At 55.6% G+C, this 19128-nt stretch overlaps 3 protein-coding genes across 5 annotated transcripts in view; 1 reads left to right on the plus strand and 2 right to left on the minus strand.

Annotated features, from left to right (window-relative positions):
- Positions 1–6569, plus strand: part of CTPS1 (CTP synthase 1) — a 29723-nt gene extending 23154 nt beyond the window's left edge. For 2 of the 3 annotated variants that reach the window (XM_036025855.1, XM_028511867.2), the window contains 7 exons: positions 106–149; positions 1368–1464; positions 2692–2747; positions 2840–2936; positions 3537–3681; positions 4256–4342; positions 5695–6569. In XM_036025855.1, coding sequence (XP_035881748.1) covers positions 106–149; positions 1368–1464; positions 2692–2747; positions 2840–2936; positions 3537–3681; positions 4256–4340 — 524 coding nt within the window. In that variant the 3' untranslated portion in view covers positions 4341–4342; positions 5695–6569. Of the gene's footprint in view, positions 1–105; positions 150–1367; positions 1465–2691; positions 2748–2839; positions 2937–3536; positions 3682–4255; positions 4343–5691 lie in introns of all 3 variants that reach the window. The other variant, XM_028511866.2, reaches the window with a different exon arrangement.
- Positions 6570–8895: 2326 nt separating this feature from the next.
- SLFNL1 (schlafen like 1) lies at positions 8896–12825 on the minus strand. Its single transcript, XM_036025856.1, has 4 exons — positions 12365–12825; positions 11281–11796; positions 10859–11002; positions 8896–9987 (listed from the first exon to the last, which is right to left on the minus strand). Exons 1-4 carry the CDS (start codon positions 12746–12748, stop codon positions 9865–9867), a joined length of 1167 nt encoding a protein of 388 aa, XP_035881749.1. The 5' UTR covers positions 12749–12825; the 3' UTR covers positions 8896–9864.
- Positions 12826–15130: 2305 nt separating this feature from the next.
- SCMH1 (Scm polycomb group protein homolog 1) overlaps positions 15131–19128 on the minus strand; it is a 144899-nt gene continuing 140901 nt past the window's right edge. Inside the window, 2 exon segments of the mRNA XM_036025857.1 lie at positions 15131–16299; positions 17353–17495. Of these exon segments, the coding sequence (XP_035881750.1) occupies positions 16174–16299; positions 17353–17495 (269 nt within the window). The 3' untranslated portion in view covers positions 15131–16173.

The raw sequence follows: 19128 nt of genomic DNA on the forward strand, positions 1-19128 counted from the left end.
CTTTAAATAGGAGGGAAATGGTGATTGAGAGTTTAGGAATGAAACTTACAAGAAATCAGATTTGTTTGTAAATATTTTCATAGCACAAATACTTTTATTTTTCAGATGCCAATTCCACAGAGTTTGACCCCAACACCAGCCACCCTGTGGTGAGTCCAGTTTGCCTCTCACCGGGGCTCAGAGGGCGGGAACGGGGCACTGATGCAAGTGGTTGTGGTTGGAGACGGGAAGTGAGGCCACGTGGGTGCGTCCCAGAGAACCCTGCAGTCCTGACTTTCAGGCCTGCTGCATGGGAGGGATTTCCTTTTTCCTTGTATAGTTTCTCACTGTTCTTCCCAGATCGCCACAGAAAGTTTTAAGGACAGGTGCCACCCCAGTCAGCTAGGGGGATCCTGATTGAAACAGTTCCCCATCCCGACTCCCCTTACCTCCCAGGAGCACTTTATAATAGCACTGATACGGAACACCTATCTGCTCTTATTATGAGCTGGCCACTGTCCACTGCTTTATACACGGGGGTGGGCAAAAGTGGGTTTACAGTTGTTCGTCTGGGAAACTATAATACAAGAATAAATAATACCACAAAAATTGTTCTGTGTACTCACAACTGTAAACCTACTCCCCCCTTCCCACCCCGCATTGATCCATCTAATCCCCAACACCGCTGGGAGATGAGCGTATCATTAAAGAATGTTGGAATGCAGCACCGAGATTTGTTTAATGGTCGCCAGAGCCTTTGGAGACCAGCATGCCTCGCGTTGTGTCTCCTCCCAGAGGAATGCGGCTCACGGGCGAGGACGGTGCCTCAATTGTCTTTGACCCCCCAGCCGGGGGGCGGCAGGCCTGTCTTGTCACTGAGGACGCTGCATTAAACAGGGTGGGCAAAGCTGTTGGTCTCAAGGCTCTTTGGCATCACCAGTATATATGTCTGTCGACCTGAAATGGAGCTTTGCTAATACCAAGACCACAGGAGGAGAAAACCAAAGGTTTTGAAATGTGGTGGGGGCGGTGGAGTCACAGGACACAGAAGGTCAGATGGTACAGGGGACGTGTGATCCCAGGTCCTGTCCGGTGAGCGTGCAGCTGGCTCGTCTTTGTGGGAACCGCTGCCGCCCGGCAGCACGAGTGAGCCCCGCGCTGGGCGCAGGGGCGGCCTGCCGCTCACGAGGACGGGCCGGGGGATCCAGCCCCTACTCAGTGATGACTTTAAAATAATGCATTGGGAGGTATTTTCCCGTGACCAACATCTCCTACAAAGGACAGGCTGGGGAATGAGGGCCTCCTCACAGGCTCATTTCATTCAGCGCCAGCGGCCCGTCTCTAACGGAAGCGGCGTGCCAGTGGTGCTTGTGTTTCGACACCTCCAGGTCATAGACATGCCAGAGCACAACCCTGGGCAGATGGGCGGGACCATGCGGCTGGGCAAGAGGAGAACCCTGTTCCAGACCAAGAACTCCGTCATGAGTAAGAGCGCCCCCCGCCCCCACAATGGCCCAACCTCGGGCTCGGCTCCTCCAGGACGCACGTCTCGGGGTGGTGCTGGGCTCTGGGGTGCTTGGTTCTGTTCTTGCTCGAGCAGGTCCATCCGCTCCCAGCCGTGCACCGTTCAGGCACCGAAACGGGCGCAGCTGCAGCGCGGGTCTCGGGGAGGCTGCAGGTCAGGGCCAGAGGGCCCGTAGGTGTGGGTGTGTCACCAGAATGACACCGTTCGGTGAAATCCATTGTAATCTGTTCCTTACCTAATTAATTTGTGAGACTAAACCATATAAAATTGTTGATATTGGCAGTTTTTGTCCCACAAAAAACAATGGCAGTTTCATAAGGTTCAGTCTAGGTAGATTTAATTCTAAAAAATACTTGAGGGTGCTAAAGATTTAGGGAAAATTTGGGGCGGAAAATATTTAAGAAAATTAAGATTTTGTTTTCTTGTCTACTGGGAAAATTCTGTCTATACAGGGTGGGGCAAAATAGGGTTACAAGTGTTCATATGGAAAACAGTACAGTAACTAAGTAATGATACAGGGTAAACAGTCTCGTGTACTCGCAGCTGTAGCCCTGCTTGCGCCCCAGCCCGCACTGGCAGAGGCGGCTGTGTGTCTGGCAGGGCCCGGGCAGCAGCATCGGTGGAGTCCGTGGTGTGATCTGCAGTCCTTCCATCTCTAACGTTCCGTGGGTGTGGGGATCTCACCCAGCCACCCCGAGAGGCTTGTGGAACAGCCCACTTGCCAGCGCAGCACTTACTGTTCACGGGCAGCCCCCGGGGACTAAGGGTCTGGACGACTGTGACTTCACTGGCCAGCACTGGCCCCGATGGTCGCCGGGGTGGCCCCTAACACATGCCTCTCGGGGCTTTAGACGTCTGCTGCGTCCTGATTGGTTCTCCAAGGCAGTTCCCAGCAGAAGCGCTTTGTGCCTCAGGGACCGTGTGCGGGCGGGGGGCGATGCGAGTCTGTTTCTGTCGTAGGTGGTTGTGCCGTGGGCGAGGGGAGTCCACGCCCGGACTCAGTCCCCTTGCACTGCGCCAAGCAGGTGGCTGGGGTGGGCGGGAGAGGCACAGCAGTGATCTTCAGAGGCCTGACTGTGTAGTTGATAAAAGTAAAGTGGAAAGCAGGATGTGGTTGTGAATAGGGTTTTTTTTTTTGTAAGTCAGAATTCTTTACATCAGCTTATTTGCCTTTTTTCCCCCACCAGGGAAACTCTATGGAGATCCAGATTACTTGGAAGAGAGGCACCGCCACAGATTTGAGGTGAGGAATTGAGCTTTGTGACTCTGGAAATTACCTTCTTTCTGTTACTTTGGGAACAATAAGCTGAGAAATTATCCTTCATTTGTCAACAGGTGAACCCAGTCTTGAAAAAGTGTTTGGAGGAGCAAGGCTTGAAGTTCGTTGGCCAAGACATCGGAGGAGAGAGGATGGAAATTGTGGAATTGGAAGGTCATTACTTGGGCTGTTGTATTTAATGGAAAACTTAGTGAGGTTTTCTTGGCGTGTGGGAAAATATGAAAACGTTAGTTATTACCCTTGCCCCCCCCCTCCCCCCCCACAGTTGGGAAGCAGCACTGCTCTCTGAGGGGGGAGGGCGTCTCGGTGCAGGAGGTGTCTGGAGCCCTGGACGGTGGGGTCCCCAGGGACGAGCTTTGTGCCCTGGCGTCTGTGGGCAGCTGCCTGACCTCTGGCCTCGGTTGACCTCTGGCCTCGGTTCCTCGTTCTCCGGGATGAGAGTGTGGACTTGGTGTGTGAGCCCGCTTTCTAATCTGATGTGAGCTGCACGATGCAGCCCCGTGGAGATCCGGGGCACCGAGGACAGGAACCTGGAGAGGAGGTCGCTTCACTGGGAGTGTGACAGTGTGCGGGGAGGGGGCTTCACGCCTCCCGTGCCTTGTGCTTACTTGTACCCAGGCTCTGATCCAGAAGCTGCTTTCAGATAATTACAGTGTTTGTGGGATTGTGAAACATTTAACCAGCCTTTTCTCCTTGTCTGCGTATGATGTGCACACACACAGCGAAGCTCTTTCTCTCGCATCTCTATTTCAGAGCACCCCTTTTTTGTCGGGGTTCAGTACCACCCCGAGTTTCTGTCCAGACCCATCAAGCCATCCCCACCATACTTTGGCCTCCTTCTAGCCTCCGTGGGGAGGCTCCAGCATTACCTCCAGAAAGGCTGCAGGCTCTCACCCAGGTGGGTGCGGCTTCTCCGGTCCTCCAGGTGGTCACGGGTTCGTGGCAGCGAGCCATCGCCCCCAAGTGCTGAGCAGAACCCCGGGAGCCAGGGGCCTGGCTGGGTGCTCCTCCTCACCCCGACACGGGCGACCTCTCCTTCCCTGGGGTTTCCTCAGGCTGCTCCTGTGCTGCCCGTGACCTGCCCCTGGTACTGTGGTCAGGCCCCCCGTCTGTAGCATCAGGGTTCCGGGGCTACATTTCTAAGTAGGACTCTACAGTCCAAGAGGAACTGTGGTTTTTCCCAGGGTGCTGGCCACGGCCCGGGCAGCTTCGTGTTGCTGAGCGCCTTAATCCGGAGCCCGTTAGTCACCCTGATCGGTGGTCAGGTGATCACGACTGAAGTGTGACTCAGACGTGTATCTTTTGTAACTGAAGTTCCACGGCCTTGGGCCGAACATGTCGTGCCAGTGGGGCGTCTCTCTGGCGCCTGCTGTGTGCGTGCAGACGAGTGTCCCTGTGGTGGCGGAGATTGCAGAGACGGGTGTCAGTGCATCTTGGGTTGGGGACGCTGAACAGGCCGTGTGGTTCCGCAGGGACACGTACAGCGACAGAAGCGGGAGCAGCTCCCCTGACTCGGAGATCACTGAACTGAAGTTCCCGTCGATAAATCATGACTGACGGTAACGTATGTATTTTTAAGCTTTAGGTTTGTTTTTTTTAATGGTGATAACCCTAGAATTGTAAGAATATCATGAGTTTAGTGTTAAAATTTTTATCTGCCAGAGACTGAACATGGCGAGGTTGGCGTGGGCATCCAGTGGGTGTGGCCCCTCCGAGTACGAGCAGGGGCCCACCCTGCCCCCGGGGCTCTGGGCCTGGGCGGTCGTCCCCTTGCCGATGACTGCGGCGTGCAGGAGCCAGTCTGAGCGAACCCCGGAACACTGGGTCCTTAGCCCCTCGATGCTCCACGTGTCCGTGAACAGGAGACGCTGAAGGGGGCGATGGGTGTGACAACGTGGTGGTCATCATTTTTGCAGACCTCAGCTCTCATCAGGAAGTGCTCTAGAAATTACACATGCAGCACTTTTATGTTAATTGCTGCTTATTCTGGAGACCCCTTAAAATCCAAACAATCTTTGAACAAGCTCGGCACGTTAGTCTTGTAGGGCAGGGCACGTAAGTCCACACAGCGCGGCAGCTGCGCGCACTGCCACAAGGGGTGTGACGTCCTGCTCGGGCAGCTGAGTGGGCTGTGGCTGCTGCCGCACAGTCTCCTGCTGAGGGTGTCAGTGGGGGCTGGGGTGTCAGTGAGGGGTCTGCGGGGTCTGAAAGGGGAGCCAGGGATGGGGCATGGTCTCATTTGGGGTGGGGTCCCCTCACAGGTAAGGGGAGCTCTTGCCCAGGCCACGGGCAGGTAGCCTCCTTGGCTCCTGCACACCTTGTCCTCACCACCCGTGGGCTCTGCGTTGCGCAGATCTGGTCGAATGGGCACACGGCTGTTCCCCTCTGCTGTGGTCGGTCGGCCACGTGACCGGCGATAACCGGAATGAAGTGGGTGGGCGAGAGAGGTAGGCTCATATGGGGAGGAGGGTGGTGGTGGTTCACCCTCTGCCGGGCGAGCAGGTAGCCCCCAGGGACTGGTCGATACTGTCCACCTGATGGTGAGAGGCCGGTCAGCAGTCTAAAAAATTGCCGCAGAGAGAAAGGAAACTTGAGCAGCAGGGCACGTATTTGGTCGTTACGCAGTCTCCGCAGCCCCGAGGAGTGGGGGATGCGCCGCCCGAGGCCCGGCGAGGAGGCGGTGCCCTGGGAAGAGCCCTTCCTGGGGCCGGCACACAGATCCACCTAAGATCTTGAAAGTGCACGATTTCATAGGGGTTACGAATTTAGCTTGTAAGTATTCATTTTAGGCTCCAACTACTGGTCTTTAAAGAAAAAGACAGTATACCCTAGCAGCCAATAAAAATTCTGACTTTTCTACTTTGACATGCATATAACAGAATTGCTAACATTTTTATTTTTTTTTAAGCAGGGATGATTCTTCAAGAGAGTCTTCAGACTTTGAGAAGAGTTTACAGCTTTGATTTTACACTCAGCTTTTGACACTTCCTTTAAATTATGTTTTTATTAAGAATATTTTATTATGGGGGAAGGTATTTGGAAGACTGTGTGACTCGCATGTCCCATCATGTGCATCGGCTCCTACACGGTGTGCGGCCTGGTGTTGGCACTCTCCATCTCGGTCCCCCAGCCTCAAACGAGAAGCAGGACATCTGGGCAGGAGTGGGTGACAGACGGGGCTGGCGGAGTGCCCGTCACTCACCTCGTTTCTCCATCTCCCGGGAGTCCGGATTCCAGAGCGCAGCCCCTCGCCTCCCCAGGGAGGCCCAGACCGTTATGAGTGCGCCGCGTGCACTTAGCTCGGAGAGGCATCGTAGCTAACACAGCACTCGGTGCTGGTGACCTGAGGGCACCACAAACAGCCTTGGCACTGCCCTGTGCTGCGGGACTCTCCGTGCCCACTGTGGCTGGCACTCGTCGTTCACAGGGATGGCCGGTTTGCTGTCACATGAAGTGGCATGAGTCTGTGTCCCCGAAGCCCGGTTTTAGAATCCCTGCCCCCTCTGGCTGCACCTCTCTCCCGGGGCTGGGAAACACTCCTTGCATCAAGGGGTCACTTAAAAAAGAACAAAGAATTTTTGGGGGAAGCTGCCTCTAAAACCCTCTCACATATAGATAGCTTTGCTTGAAGCGATTCTTCCTTCCAGGATGGTGTTACTGCAGTTGAAAGGCAATATGGAAATCTATTTTCTTCACTTGGTGTAACAATAGGCACCACTGTGTGCCCATTATGTTCTGGCTGGACTTGTATCCTCTAACTTAAGGAATAAATAATGCAGAACAAGAGCTGTGCACTTTGTTTGTAACACTGCTCGTGTCGCGGCCAGCAGCGGATGTCGAGTGCCGGGCGTGTCTGCGTGCGGTGGGTCCCCTGACCTGTCAGCCCCAGGCCCTCCTCCAGGTGGGTAGCCTCAAGTGGACGATCTGATGGTTCGTTTAAAAACTAAGAGAGGAGCACTGTCCAGGTGGTCTGTCGATTGGAGTATCACCCTGCACACCGAAAGGCTGCGGGTTCGATCCCCGGTCAGGCACATGCCTACGCTGTAGGTTTGGTCCCGGTCGGGGCAAGTATAGGAGGTGACCAACCCATATTTCTCACATCGATATTTCTCTCTAAAATCAATTTAAAAATATCCTCAGATTAAAAAACATTCAGAGAGGAGACTTTTTAAAAAAGTAGGAACCAGAATTTCCCCAAAGATACCAAATTTAGGTTCTCAGCATACAAAGATAAGAGATTCTAAGACACATGGGTGCTGTGTGCACTGATCTTGAGAAAGGGGGTGTGGACGTGTTAGGAAGGCAGCCCTCCCTCTGCTGGGCAAGCCCTGGCCGCACCCCCCCCCCCCCCGCCACACACACACACACACACACACACACACACACACGTGGCCGGGGGCTGCAGGACTGCTTTGTGCCCTGCAGGTCCCGCTCCCTAAGCCTGGAGTCCAGGTCGCGGCCCAGGTGGTTTTCCCTCCGAGGGAACTTTGTGATGCTGACGCTGTGGCTGCTGAGTGCACCTACTCATGAACAGTCCCCTCTGCAGAGGTCGCTTGTCAGTGGTCAACAACATTCACTCATTCGCCTCTGAGAAACCAGGGATGGGGGAGGAAAGATTTCCTTCTCACCATTGTGCTCCCCCATCAGAGATCCAGAGAAGAAGTGGGCCCCTTTTATCCTTCACTGACCAGTCCGGGGCCACCCTCACCGCCAATGCCCAGAAGCTGCTGTTCCTTCCTCTTGACCGAGAGCAGCCCAGCTGCCTTTGACTCTATTTCTCATGGCCAAAATAAAGTACCTTCACTTCCGGTGGCCTTCCTACTTGTCTGGCACAGTACTCTGAGTGGGGCTTACCGGGTGAACTCACCTCTCCCTACCCAGCGGTCCCACGAGACAGTCATCAGCCTTTTTGTGAAGGCTGCTCCCCGGGCTGAGGGCTCTGACGGGCTGGTGGTGACGGCAGCACTCGCTGGAAAATGCCCTGGGTGGTGTGAGGTGGTTTGCAGAAACAGTGATGGTTAGATGTTCCCCCACCCCGCCTTTAAGACTGCCTCAGCTGACCAGCTGTTAGGTGCTGGTCACTTGCACGACTTTCTAGAAAAGGGACCCCACTGCCTTTCCAGGGCTTGGGAAGCCTGACCAACCTTGCCAGCCAGCTGTGTAGAGGAGACCATACTAAGAATGTGGGCTGAAGCGGAGACTGCACCGGAGGGTGGTCTTCAGTGCCCAGTGTGCACTGACCAGCACCCAGAGGCTTTGGGGGAGGAAGCTGGGCAAAGGTTTTCTGGTGTCCTTCAACCCAGGTGCTCCGGGCCAGTTCTTAGCAGCCTGGAGCAGCTCCACAGCAACATGACCACCTGCCTTTGTAGAAACCAGCTGTGTCCCAGTAAGAGCATTTCTAAGGATTGTGATGCCTGGGCTAGCATCTGGTGTGGGAGCAGGGAGGGGGTGGGGCGTGTAATTTAAAATAGAGTGGGGCCCTTGGCTGGTGTGGCTCAGTGGATTGAGCACCAGCATGCGAACCAAAAGGTTTCTGGTTCCATTCCCAGTCAGGGCACATGCCTGCGTTGCCGGCCAGGTCCCCAATAGGGGGCATGCAAGAGAAAACCGATCAATGTTTCTCAACCTTGCCCTTTCTCCCTTCCTCTTCTCTCTAAAAATAAATAAAATCTTTTAAAATAGGGTGGGCAGAAAATGTCCTCTCTACCTTCAAGTGGGAGGAAATGAAATGGGAGGCAAGGAGCTCTCTGGGGGAAGAACATTTCAGGCAGGGGAAACAGCCAGCGCAAAGGCCCTGAGACAAGTGTACTCACAAAACAAGTTGGTTACCTGGGCTGGTGTGGCTCAGTGGATTGAGTGCTGGTCTGTGAACCAAAAGATCACCAACCAGTTCAATTCCCAGTCCTGACTGGGTTGCAGGCCAGGTCCCCAGTAGGGGGCGCACAAGGGGCAACCACACTTTCGGTGTTTTTCTCCCTCCCTTCCCCTCTCTAAAAATAAATAAAATCTTTAAACAAAAAACACAAGTTGGCCAGTGTTGCTGGAGCGCCCGAGCAGCGGCCAGAGGAGGAGTTGAGAACAGATGGGTCAGGTCAATGACAGCCGTGTAGATCATGGTGTGGGCTTTTGCTCTCAATGTAGTGGGGAGCCCAGGCCTGTCCTGATTGAGATGCTGCCTTTCTAGTGTCTCTGGCTCTGTTGGTGGAGATGGTGGCAGGGAAATGGCTGAGCGGGACTGCTCCAGTGGCCAGAGGGTACTTGGAATGGAAGTCAGGCCCTTTTTGGGCAGGAGCTGTTATGTGCTGGAGAGACACGACACAAGCCTGATGGTGACCAAGTGCACTGTAGCTGCAAAGAGGTAGCACTCTACCCCAAGGTACCCAGTCATTACGGCGGAGCTGGGCTGGAACCTGCCCATCTGGGCTCCTTCCCCCTCATCTCTGGGTGGTAAGAACCCAGGGCTCGCTTGATCTCCTGGACAGAACTGGGTACGGGACTCATAGCCCAGCTGCATCCAGCTGGCTGGCCAGGTGTCCTAGAAATAATCATTCCTGCCCCAGGTTCCTGTAGTTTATTGAAAAGCTACAAGAATCACAATTTCCAGCATGCCACGGGTGGGGGCTGCAAGGTAGCCTGTTTGCCCTGTAACTACCGTTAGCGATGTGCCTTGCTGTCTGCAGGGGGATTTCCCAAGACCACAGATTCCTTTCTGGCCTCATCTAACCAACTGGAGTCAATAGACCCTGGCCTGGCAAGATGAGCATAGTAGGGACAGGGACGGTCCCTTCTAGCTCAGCCCTAGTACAGCTCTGGCCAGGTTTTTACAGGTTCTTTCTGAAGGTAAGATTCCTTGGAGATCACGCTAGAAGCAATTTCTTAGCTACCCAGCCCGGGGTCTGCTCAGGATTGAAGCCACGTGGGGACCAGCCTGTGTGTGTGCAGTGCTCCTGAAGGAGTGAGGGTGCCTGGTGCTCTGAGCAGCCAAGTGGGCTTATTGGAGGACTTTGGCTCCAAGTGGAAATCGCAGCATCTCCCAGGGAGAGCGGCAGCTTCACCCCTGCCCTCCCTGGCCCGTGGGGCCTCAGAGGAGGCAGCAGGTGCAGGAGGAGGGGCTGCGCTGCTGCAGCTGCCGCTGGAGCTGCTCCTTCTCCACCGTCAACGCCTTCACCCTCTGCTCCAGCTTGCTCTGCTCCGCTGCCCACTTCTGAGGGGACATCAGAGAGGCAGATGTCTAAGCCAGCGATTTTCAACTGTTTTCATTTCATAGCATGCAGTTGTGTGCACTGTTGTCATTTTTTATTTGACAGTTTCAGGGGAAAGAGGTCAGTGCCCCTGACTAAATTATCAGGTGTTGCACGTTTTAAAAATTCTTGGGGCACACCAGTTAAAAATTGCTGGTCTAAGCTGACTTCCGCTCAGGTCCTCACACCCTCCTCCTGGGGTTGAACTGATGGAGGAAGGCAAGGCTCAGAGAGCCTGGGGTGCTTGCTCAAGGCCACTTGGCACCGGGTGGGCCCTGCTAGGTGGAGAAGCCAGGTCCTCTGGCCACACGGCTACCCCTAACTAAGTCAGCTCTGGGGTCTTAATGGAAGCTGAGCATCCCAGGCCCTGGGATGACCCATCCTCTGCAGCCTTCTTGAGTACCAGAGGCAGGCTCAGGTTGGCAGGCCCCCTCTGCCACCCCTACCACCGCCCATGTCCTTCTCTCTCTGTGAGCCCCTTGCCCTCTTCTGCTTTCCTGCCACCTCATGTTTCCCTCTTGAAAATGCTTTTCTTTGGCACTGTGTCTAGCACTCACTGCCCCTATCTTGAGAGCCTCCCCTAAAATGTGATATAGAGCCCTCAGGATGTCTTAAAACTTCTCAGCATTCTACTTGCTGGCTCCCCCAAGCCACGTGGCGGGGGAATACAGGAGGTAGCAGAGCTACGTTGATTCAGCCCCTCCAGCACACTCAATGGGGCAATGCAGCGCCAAGGGAAACTCGAGGGCTGGCCCAGGACTGCTCAGTGAGTGGTGAAGGGGCCCAGGGCCAGCTCGGTGTCCCCATCCCACCCGCCCAGCCTCAGCCACTTACCTGTCTGCACCACTCCTGGATGTCGTGGACGGTCAGCGGGCCCTGGACGCTGCCGTCCCGCCGCAGGAACACCTCTCCCTGGTCTGTCTCATAGAGCTGCGGCTCTGCCTGGGCCCTGGGGGCGTGCACGCTCAGGCGGATCACCTGGGTGAGGGCAGCGGCAGCTGTGGATGCGGCACCTGGCAGTGTGCCGCCCAAACACCGCCCTGCTTGCTCCTGGTTCTCGGGCCTGGGGGCGGCCTGGTGGGGCTGGGGTAGGGCTGTTTCAAGTCTCTTTTCTAGTCACCCATTTCCCCGACTCCAATTTGCTGCCACCCCACACCTGGCACTGCTCAGCAGAGTAGAGGTGGGCCATCACATGTACAGTGATGACGCAACAGGTGACAAAACAGCCCCAGAGACCTTCCTGTCCTGCAGCGCACCTTGAGGGGCGTGCTGCTGGCGTTGGCGCTGACCACGGGGATGAAGGTGAGCGTGTAGGCGTCGGGGAAGACCTGGGGCTTGAAGCCCTGCAGGATGGAGTCCACCAGCAGGCGCACGCGGTCCTCTTCGCGGTGGCTGCAGTGGACACCCTGCACCAGCCCGCTGTCATCGACGCCCACCAGCAGACTGCCGCCCTCACCGTTGAGGAAGGCACACACATAGCGCCGCAGGTGGTGCTTGAAGGTCAGGCTCAGGTACTCGCCGCCGCCCCTCTTGAACTCCACGTTGCGGGTCTCGCTGCCCAGGAAGGCGCCCTGGAAAAGCCGCTCCTGTCCCTGGATCTCCTGATGCATGATGGCACTGTCCGAGCGCGTGCCCCTGGGTCGGTACTGGGAGCTAGGCCTCCCTGGGACCTGGGCAGGCGGGGCATTGGTGCTCCCAGCCTGTGGGAGGCCGGAGCCCGGGCTCCGACTCAGGCCGGGGCTGGGGCCAGGGCTCTGGCCACTGTCTTCCTCCTGCTGGGGTGGGGCAACAGTCGGGAGCCCAGACCAGGGCACCAAGAGGGACAGGCTGCCCAGAACCCCCACCTCCACCGCGCTGCAGCTCAGCCCACTCAAGAATCCCTATGTTTCCTCCCAGGGGTCTCACTCTGCCTAAGGTCGTGCAGCCAATGAGCAAATGCCTGCTGGATCAAGGGCTCCAACCAGCCACTGTTGCTTCCCAGCTGGGCTGCCCGCTTCCCAGCTGGGCTGCCCTCTTCCCAGGTGGACTGTGAAATGTCAGGTAAGAACAGCTGTCCTTTCTGGGGCTGAAGCTGGGACACCTGTGGGGCAATCTCTTCCCACTTGCGTTGTGGATAGACCTGTGAGGCTCAGGACTGGATCACCAGGAGGTCCTTCAGTACCCTGAGGTCCCATGTGACAGCTTCAGGTCTCTGAACAGCGGGGGCTCCCAGGGCCCTTGCTCCCTTCCTGATCCTCCTGAAACTTTTCCCTTGAACCCCAGTGAGGCTATGCATACCCATACGGCTGGGTGAGGCTCTGGGGCTTGCAGGCTTGGTGGCTCCGGGAACGCCTCACTTACCTCTCTGTGGTCTGTGGGCCGGGGGCCCACTCCCAACACCAGCTCCTTCCCGCGGGCCACCAGCTCCTTGATGATCTGGTGCTCCTCCAAGGCTCTTTGAAGGCGCCAGGGGAGGGAGGCCAGGGAATCTGCGTGGGTGGCCACTCGCACCAGGGCGTGGGCCTTCCGTGGCCGCCTCACCACCTCGATGTGCTCCCGCGCCACCGGCACCCCCAGCCGCTCCAGGGTGTCTCGGAGCAGACAGGCGAGCACCGGCACTGAGAACTGGGGGTTCAGGTGGCCCACGTAAACATGCGTGCTAGGAACCTGCTCCAGGCCTGAGTGTGCAGGCTGGGGCTCCTCCACGGGGAGCTCTTGCAGGGGCTGCTGGCCTTGGGACTCCATGAGGGGGTCCTCCTGCACCTGTTTTATGCTCTCTTCCTGGAGTCTCTGGGGGTGTCTTCCACAGAAGGGCTTCCAGGGTTGCTACCGCTGGCTGCTGTCCCCAAGGCCCTGGGCTCTCAGCTTGGCCCAGGCCTCCCAGGGAACTCAAGGGGTGCCAAGCAAGGCTCCTGGGAGGTTCACAGATGGGTAGGGGCTGGGGAGGGCCAGAGAGAGAGAGGGCAGAGGACTAGCAGCAAGGGGCCTGCCACCCAGTCCAGGCCTAGGACAGGAGAGCGGAGAGTCAGGCAGGGCTGAGCCAGGGAATGGAGCACGTGAGCCTGTCCCTCCATTCCACAGAAGACCGAGGGGCATGTGTCCAGACAGGGACCGAGGGTACCAGGACTCAGGTCTCTGACGCTCCCCATATCCTTTCATTGGCCCAGGGGTCCTGACTTCCCTCCCTAGTCCACAGGCTTGGACAGTGGGGTTTCCTGCCCACCAGAGATTACTGCTGCCTTCAGGCACCAGGGAAGCCTGTTCAGGGGCCCTGGGGGAGGCTTTCTTTGCCGCGGGCTCTGAGACCTGCCTGAGGTCCCTCAGCTGCTTCCACTTGCCTGGTCTGAACCTGGTGTGAGCCAAGAGGCTCTGATGGAGTCCCAGCTGGCTCAGAGGGTTTTGGAGCAGAGATTTTTATGCTTTGGGCACACTGATGAAAGCCATGGCCTCTCCCCAGAAGAATGGGCTTTGCATATGTATGTATAATTTTTCTGGCCCTTCTTAAGAAGTAGTCTAGACCGAGCCCTCCGTTTCTGGTTCAGAGAGCCAAAGTGAGGAGGGGCAGAGGGAGGGGCAAAGCTGGGCCCCCACGTAGCCCCATCCAGTCTCCCACCAAGCCAGGGACCTCGCTCGCTTGCTCGCCCCGCACACACCAGCCCCTGTACTTACCCCCACACACCCAGCCTCTGGACTGCGTGGCAGGGCCCACTGGCCTGCATCTTTTCAGACTGTACCCTTGAGGTAGGCAGGGCCTGGGGGCCACCTTGGCCGGGGTGGGGACATTCAGGGCCAACGGAAGTAGGAGGAAAAGGGATGCCTGTGACTCTCATGTCCTGACTATTCCTGGGGGCCAGCCCTGAGCTCCCACAGCCCCTGACCCCTAGCCAGCAGCTCCCAAGGGCACTTGGGAGCGTGGTGTGGGGGCGTCAGTGAGAACCAGGGCTGTAGGAAGTGGGCGGGGCCTTGCAACTCCCTCTGTGATCTCATCTGAGTCACCAATGCCTTCTGGGCTAGCCTCAGGCACACAGGTGGCAGGGGGTGGAAAGTTGCTTAGGGGGATGCTTCCCCCCAATCCCCACCCCCACTGTGAATAGCTAGAGCTGCACACAGACACACACCAGCCTGGCCCTGGGGCTCCCGCTGGGCAGCTCCCAGAACACAGGGGCTGAAGACATAAACAACCCCAGGCTCCAGTCAGCACTGACTGGGCCCAGCTACTTTTAGGTCTCTGTGCCAGAGACAGAGGCTGCTGTCCAGAAGAGCCCTAAAAATGGGCCAAGGCCCTCTTTGGGAGTGCCCCCAAATGACCAGACCCCACTGTCCAGGAGTCTGTGGAAAACCCGGGCCTGTTCTGGTTTGGCAGCCCTGACCCTCAGCTTCACAGTTGGAATCTCACAGTGGCCAGGGGGAAAGGCCATCAGGATGTGAGAACTAGTCAACGGTGAGAGGTGGCGGGGCCCTCAGGAGTCTCCTTATCCAAACCCCTCGGAGCCAGACGGACCCAAAGGAAGGGAACGACTCACCTAAGTGCATGGCAAACAGCTGGACTGGCTGGAACCTCAGCCTTGGCCCTGAAGTCAGGCTACTTGGCTTCAAATGCTACTCTAGCACTTCCCGGCTGTGTCATCTGAGCTTACCTCTTCTCATCTATAAAACGGGTTTGTTGTGAAGATTGAATGAGATCATTCGAATTCATGTAGAACAGTTTGTGGGGTACATAGTGATAGAAAAGTGTGAGTTACTCCCAGGTTCCACCGCACTGTGCCGCCACCCCTACACCCCGTGAGAAACAGGCAGGTGTGGCCCTGGACCTGAGTGCCGGCCCCTGGCCGGGCTAGTCTGCGTTTCTCCTTGCCCCAGGCCCCTTGGGGCTGCTCCCCCTAACACTGTCCTTCCTGCTTGGGCACTCGGAGCTGCTGTGCCCACCGCTGTCTTGCTACACCCGAGTGAAACCCTTTGTCTTCCCAGGGGTGGGGGGCCCAGGGGACATCTGGAATTAGAAAAACTCTTAGGGATCATTTTGTCCAAGCTCCTCATTTTGTACGTGAGGAAACTAAGGCCAAGAGGAGGGGACTGACCTGCCCATTGGAAAACAGTGATTTGGCTGTTGACGGATTCAAAAGACACTGACATCTATGTTGTTTTTTATTTATAAACAAATTGACATAAAATAAGTCCCAATAGCAGCAGGGCAGCGCTGCTGCTGACCTGTTTATGAAGGAAGCATGTGGACCGTGGCCTGGGTGCAGCCAGGCTCCAGCCTGGAGACCCTTTCCTCCCACCCACTTCAGGGCCTTCTTGGCCTAAAATCATTAGCGCAACCTTCTGCTGCAGCGGTTCTGGCCACGGCAGGAAGCTGTGTCGGGGACGGTGCGGGGCAGGGCACTCCCACTCCCGCAGATCAGGCTGGGGCTGCAAAGGGCCCAGTGGAGGGAGACAGGGCAAGGCAACAAGGACCCTTCCTCCCCACGCTGAGTGATGTGGTCAAGGCCTTAGGGGTCTGCCTAGCCCAAAGAGAAAGTGCCCTGGGGCCACGTCCTCTGTGGAGGGGCCACGCCTCTCTGGGACCAGGGCAGGGCAGTCTCTCTCCTCCTAAAGCCCCAGGTTTGGGGTGAGAGGAGTAGGAACTGAAGGGCTTGCCCCAGTGCCAGAAGCAATAAATTAGCAATGAGGAAAGATCTTTTTTAAAAAAGGTAGAGGTCTGCACCATGAGTTTAAAGTCTGGGGAACTCATAGGAAAAGGCAGGAGCTGTGGCCAACAGCGCCACAGCAGGCCCAGCAGGTGGTAAGGGAACCGGGTGCAAGGGTCAATTCAGGGCCCCTTCTTCCGAAGCCCAGGGGTTGGCTCCTTCCGCCATCACATGGTAGCTGTTCAGTCTAAACTTCTGGTGAGAGGCCGCCATGCTCGGGAAATAAATAGAGGGCCTCAGAGCAGAGGCAGGGCTGAGGGAAGAGTAGTGCCAGCCCTGGGCCCCACACTCCCCCATCTCAGCCCTTCATGGAAGGACACGTCATGACAGGAGGGCAGCAGTGGGGTCTCGCACAGCCTCCTGCAGTCCTGAGGTGGCCCCGAACCCCAGTGAGGCACCGGGAGTGGGCCTGCTGCTTCCTGGGGGAAGGTCGCCGGCCCCATCCGCTCCCCACTCAGGTGTCTGTGCCGTGCTTCCTGTTCAGAACTTGCCCTGCTTCAGCCGGTCAATGTGGTAGCAGAGCTTGAGCGCGGGCCCCAGCTTCAGACCCATGTACTTCATCATCATGTCACTGCGCAGCAGGAGCAGCGCCTTGCCGTCAATCTCCTGCGGGGGGCGGGCAGGGGAGGAGGTGCCATCAGAGGCCTGGTTGGTCTGACCACCCCAGGGAAGTACCAGCCACATGGAGTCCAGGTTACCTGCTGTGACACTAAAGCCTACCTGGTCTCCTGCCTTCTGTCTGCAACCATCCCTCCCCGCAAAATCTACTGCTGAGCCCAACCAGCTAAGCTGTTCACACATTTGCGCCAGTTTCCTTCCTCTGCTGCACCCTCCCAAACCTCTGGGATCCAGCTCAGTTCCACCTTGTCCGGGAAGCCTCCCCCGGCAGTGTGCTGGGCACTTCTCACAGCCTGTGTTTACCCCGGTTGACCCTCAACTGTTATTCTGTGAGTCTTCCTCCTTCCTGCGCGGCTGGGACCCTCTGTGTGAGCCACACACAAGGCAGGCACTCACTGAGCAGCTCTGAGACCATCAGCTTGAGCTGAGAGCACCCTCCACACCCACCTGGCAATGAGTGATATAAATGACCAACAAAAGGTGGCAGATCTCTTCTGAGTGCCCAAGGGGCAGGACAGTACCAAGCAGCAGGGGCGATGGGGAAATGGCTTTGAGCCCCAAATCGGAAGTATGGTCAATGCGGGGGGGGGGGGGTCAGGAGCAGTCCCTGGCCATGGGGCCAAATGGTCTCTTGAAGAGATGTTTGAGGGGCTGGTAGAAGATGAGGGACTGATGAGGATGGAGAGTTGGGGGCCACTTGCCAAGGGACTCTTTAACTTGGGCTGTGGCCCCTTATTCCCAGGCCAAGGCAGGCAGATGGGAGAGCAAGGACAAGAGGAGGGCCCGTCCCTGACTCTGAGCCCAGAGGGCATGCACCCAGTGGGAATGTGGCTGCATCAGACCCTACACTAGTGGAGTATGCTGAACGCAGTGCCCAGTGAGGACTGTTTGAGACCCCAGACGCTGTCTCTAACTTTGTATAATCTCCTGTGCTTGGTTTCAAGGGACCTGAAACAAATACATAGCCCGTGTCCTTAGGAGTCTACAAGCTGCAGAAGCAATACTCCCAGTGAGTGTGAGAGATCAGTCAGGGGCACTTACGTGTTTACGAAAAAGGTCAGCGTGGGGTCCGAGCTGCGGGTCAGCTTCCCGAACAAACTGCATCACATCCTCGACTGTCCATGAGGAGGGGTCCCTGCCACTCAGTCGAGGGGCATCCCGGCTTTCTAGGTATCTGTCTGACCCTGCAGGACAGAAGAGTACCTGCCATTACGGGCCGCAGGCCGATTTGAACTCCCCGCCACTCCCCTTGGCATGTCTGGCAAGCCTCTGTGGGTGAGGCTAACAGTCTTGCCAGAGCACAGGGACCAGAGCGGGCAGAAGCAGCGGACGGCTTTCTACAAAGCGTCTGAGGGGTTGACTCTTAAGCCAAATATTTGCCCTCTAATGGTAGATCTACTTTGCAAATCATCAGAAGAAATTTAACATTGAGGCTGTAATTCATTCTGGACTTGAGTTGGGGTGACAATGAGGTAAACGTCGTTACTTGGGTTCAGTGTGGGCCTTGGCTCTGGGGACCATCAGAGAGACCTTGGGAACTGGGCAAGAGTAGATCCCAATCCCTGGGGTCTAGGGAGAAAAAAACAGTGGACACTACCCTGACTCTTCCAAAGACTGGGGATTAGTTGACCTCATATAGCCTAATGCTCAGAGGCAGAAAAACAGTTTGGCTTTGGCTACCAGAAAGCTCAACATTAATTTAGTGCCCTGCTTTTATCTCCATCAGGGCTCGGATCCAGCTCCTCCCATTTCCCCTGATGGACTTGGGAGCCCTGTATTCTGATCACCACCTGCCACAGCATGTCTCTGGCATGTCTCATCCCCACTTCCTGGAGGGGGTCTCTCCTCTCCTTTCAATTTCTCTTCAGCAAACTCCAACTTCATTAAGCGAGAGATGGCTTTAAGGACCAACTCCTTTATGCAACCTTTCCATTCTAATATTGAGATGATTGATCTCACAAAGCATTTCATGTATCTTCTGGGTACAGTCCAGCATCTACACACTTTTCCCCCATCACATCACTTTAATAATATATTCTCTTTAAAGCAAAGCACCCTTTAAAAAGTAATTAGACTGTGCCAATCCCTAAAAACTCAATGCAATGGCCTCCCACTGCACCTCATATGAAATCTCAACTCCTTGATCTTTTTTAAAAAGGGCCATTTGAGTAGCAGAGTATTTTTGGTATATTCTATATTTTGATATTTACTTGGTGTCTTAAATTTGTTTCATTGTGGCATATTACACACAAAGGGGACAATTTTTAAGGGCAGAACTTATTGGATCTTGACATTTATGTATTCCTGTTTCACCGCTATCCAGATCAAGATACAGATGCTCTGCCTCTTCCCAGTCAATGCCTCTCTCCCCAGTGGTGGCCTCTGCTCTGACTCTTCCACTGTCAGTTATGTGCTTGTTCTTGAACTTCATGGCCTTTAATTCACAGTATGCACACTTTTGTGTCTGGCTCCATTAACTCATCATTGTGTCTGGGAGATTCATCCCTGTTGGGGCATACAGAAATAGTTTTTTCCCTAAAAAAGTTTATTTAAAAAGACCATCTTTAACCAATTAAAAAGAGAAAAACATGCCTACGTTTTCTTCTATTATTTTTTATGGTTTTGGGTCTAACATTTAAGTCTTTAATTCATTTTGAATTTATTCTTGTGTGTGGTGTAAGGTAATGGAGTTTCATTTTTCTGCACGTATCTGTCCAATTTTTCCCAACACCATTTCTTGAAATAAGTATCTTTAGCCCATTGTATGTGCTTGCTTCCTCTGTCAAATATTAATTGACTATAAAGGTGTGGGTTTAT

Source organism: Phyllostomus discolor, chromosome 5 (assembly GCF_004126475.2).
Source record: "Phyllostomus discolor isolate MPI-MPIP mPhyDis1 chromosome 5, mPhyDis1.pri.v3, whole genome shotgun sequence".
NCBI classification, from domain to species: domain Eukaryota; kingdom Metazoa; phylum Chordata; class Mammalia; order Chiroptera; family Phyllostomidae; genus Phyllostomus; species Phyllostomus discolor.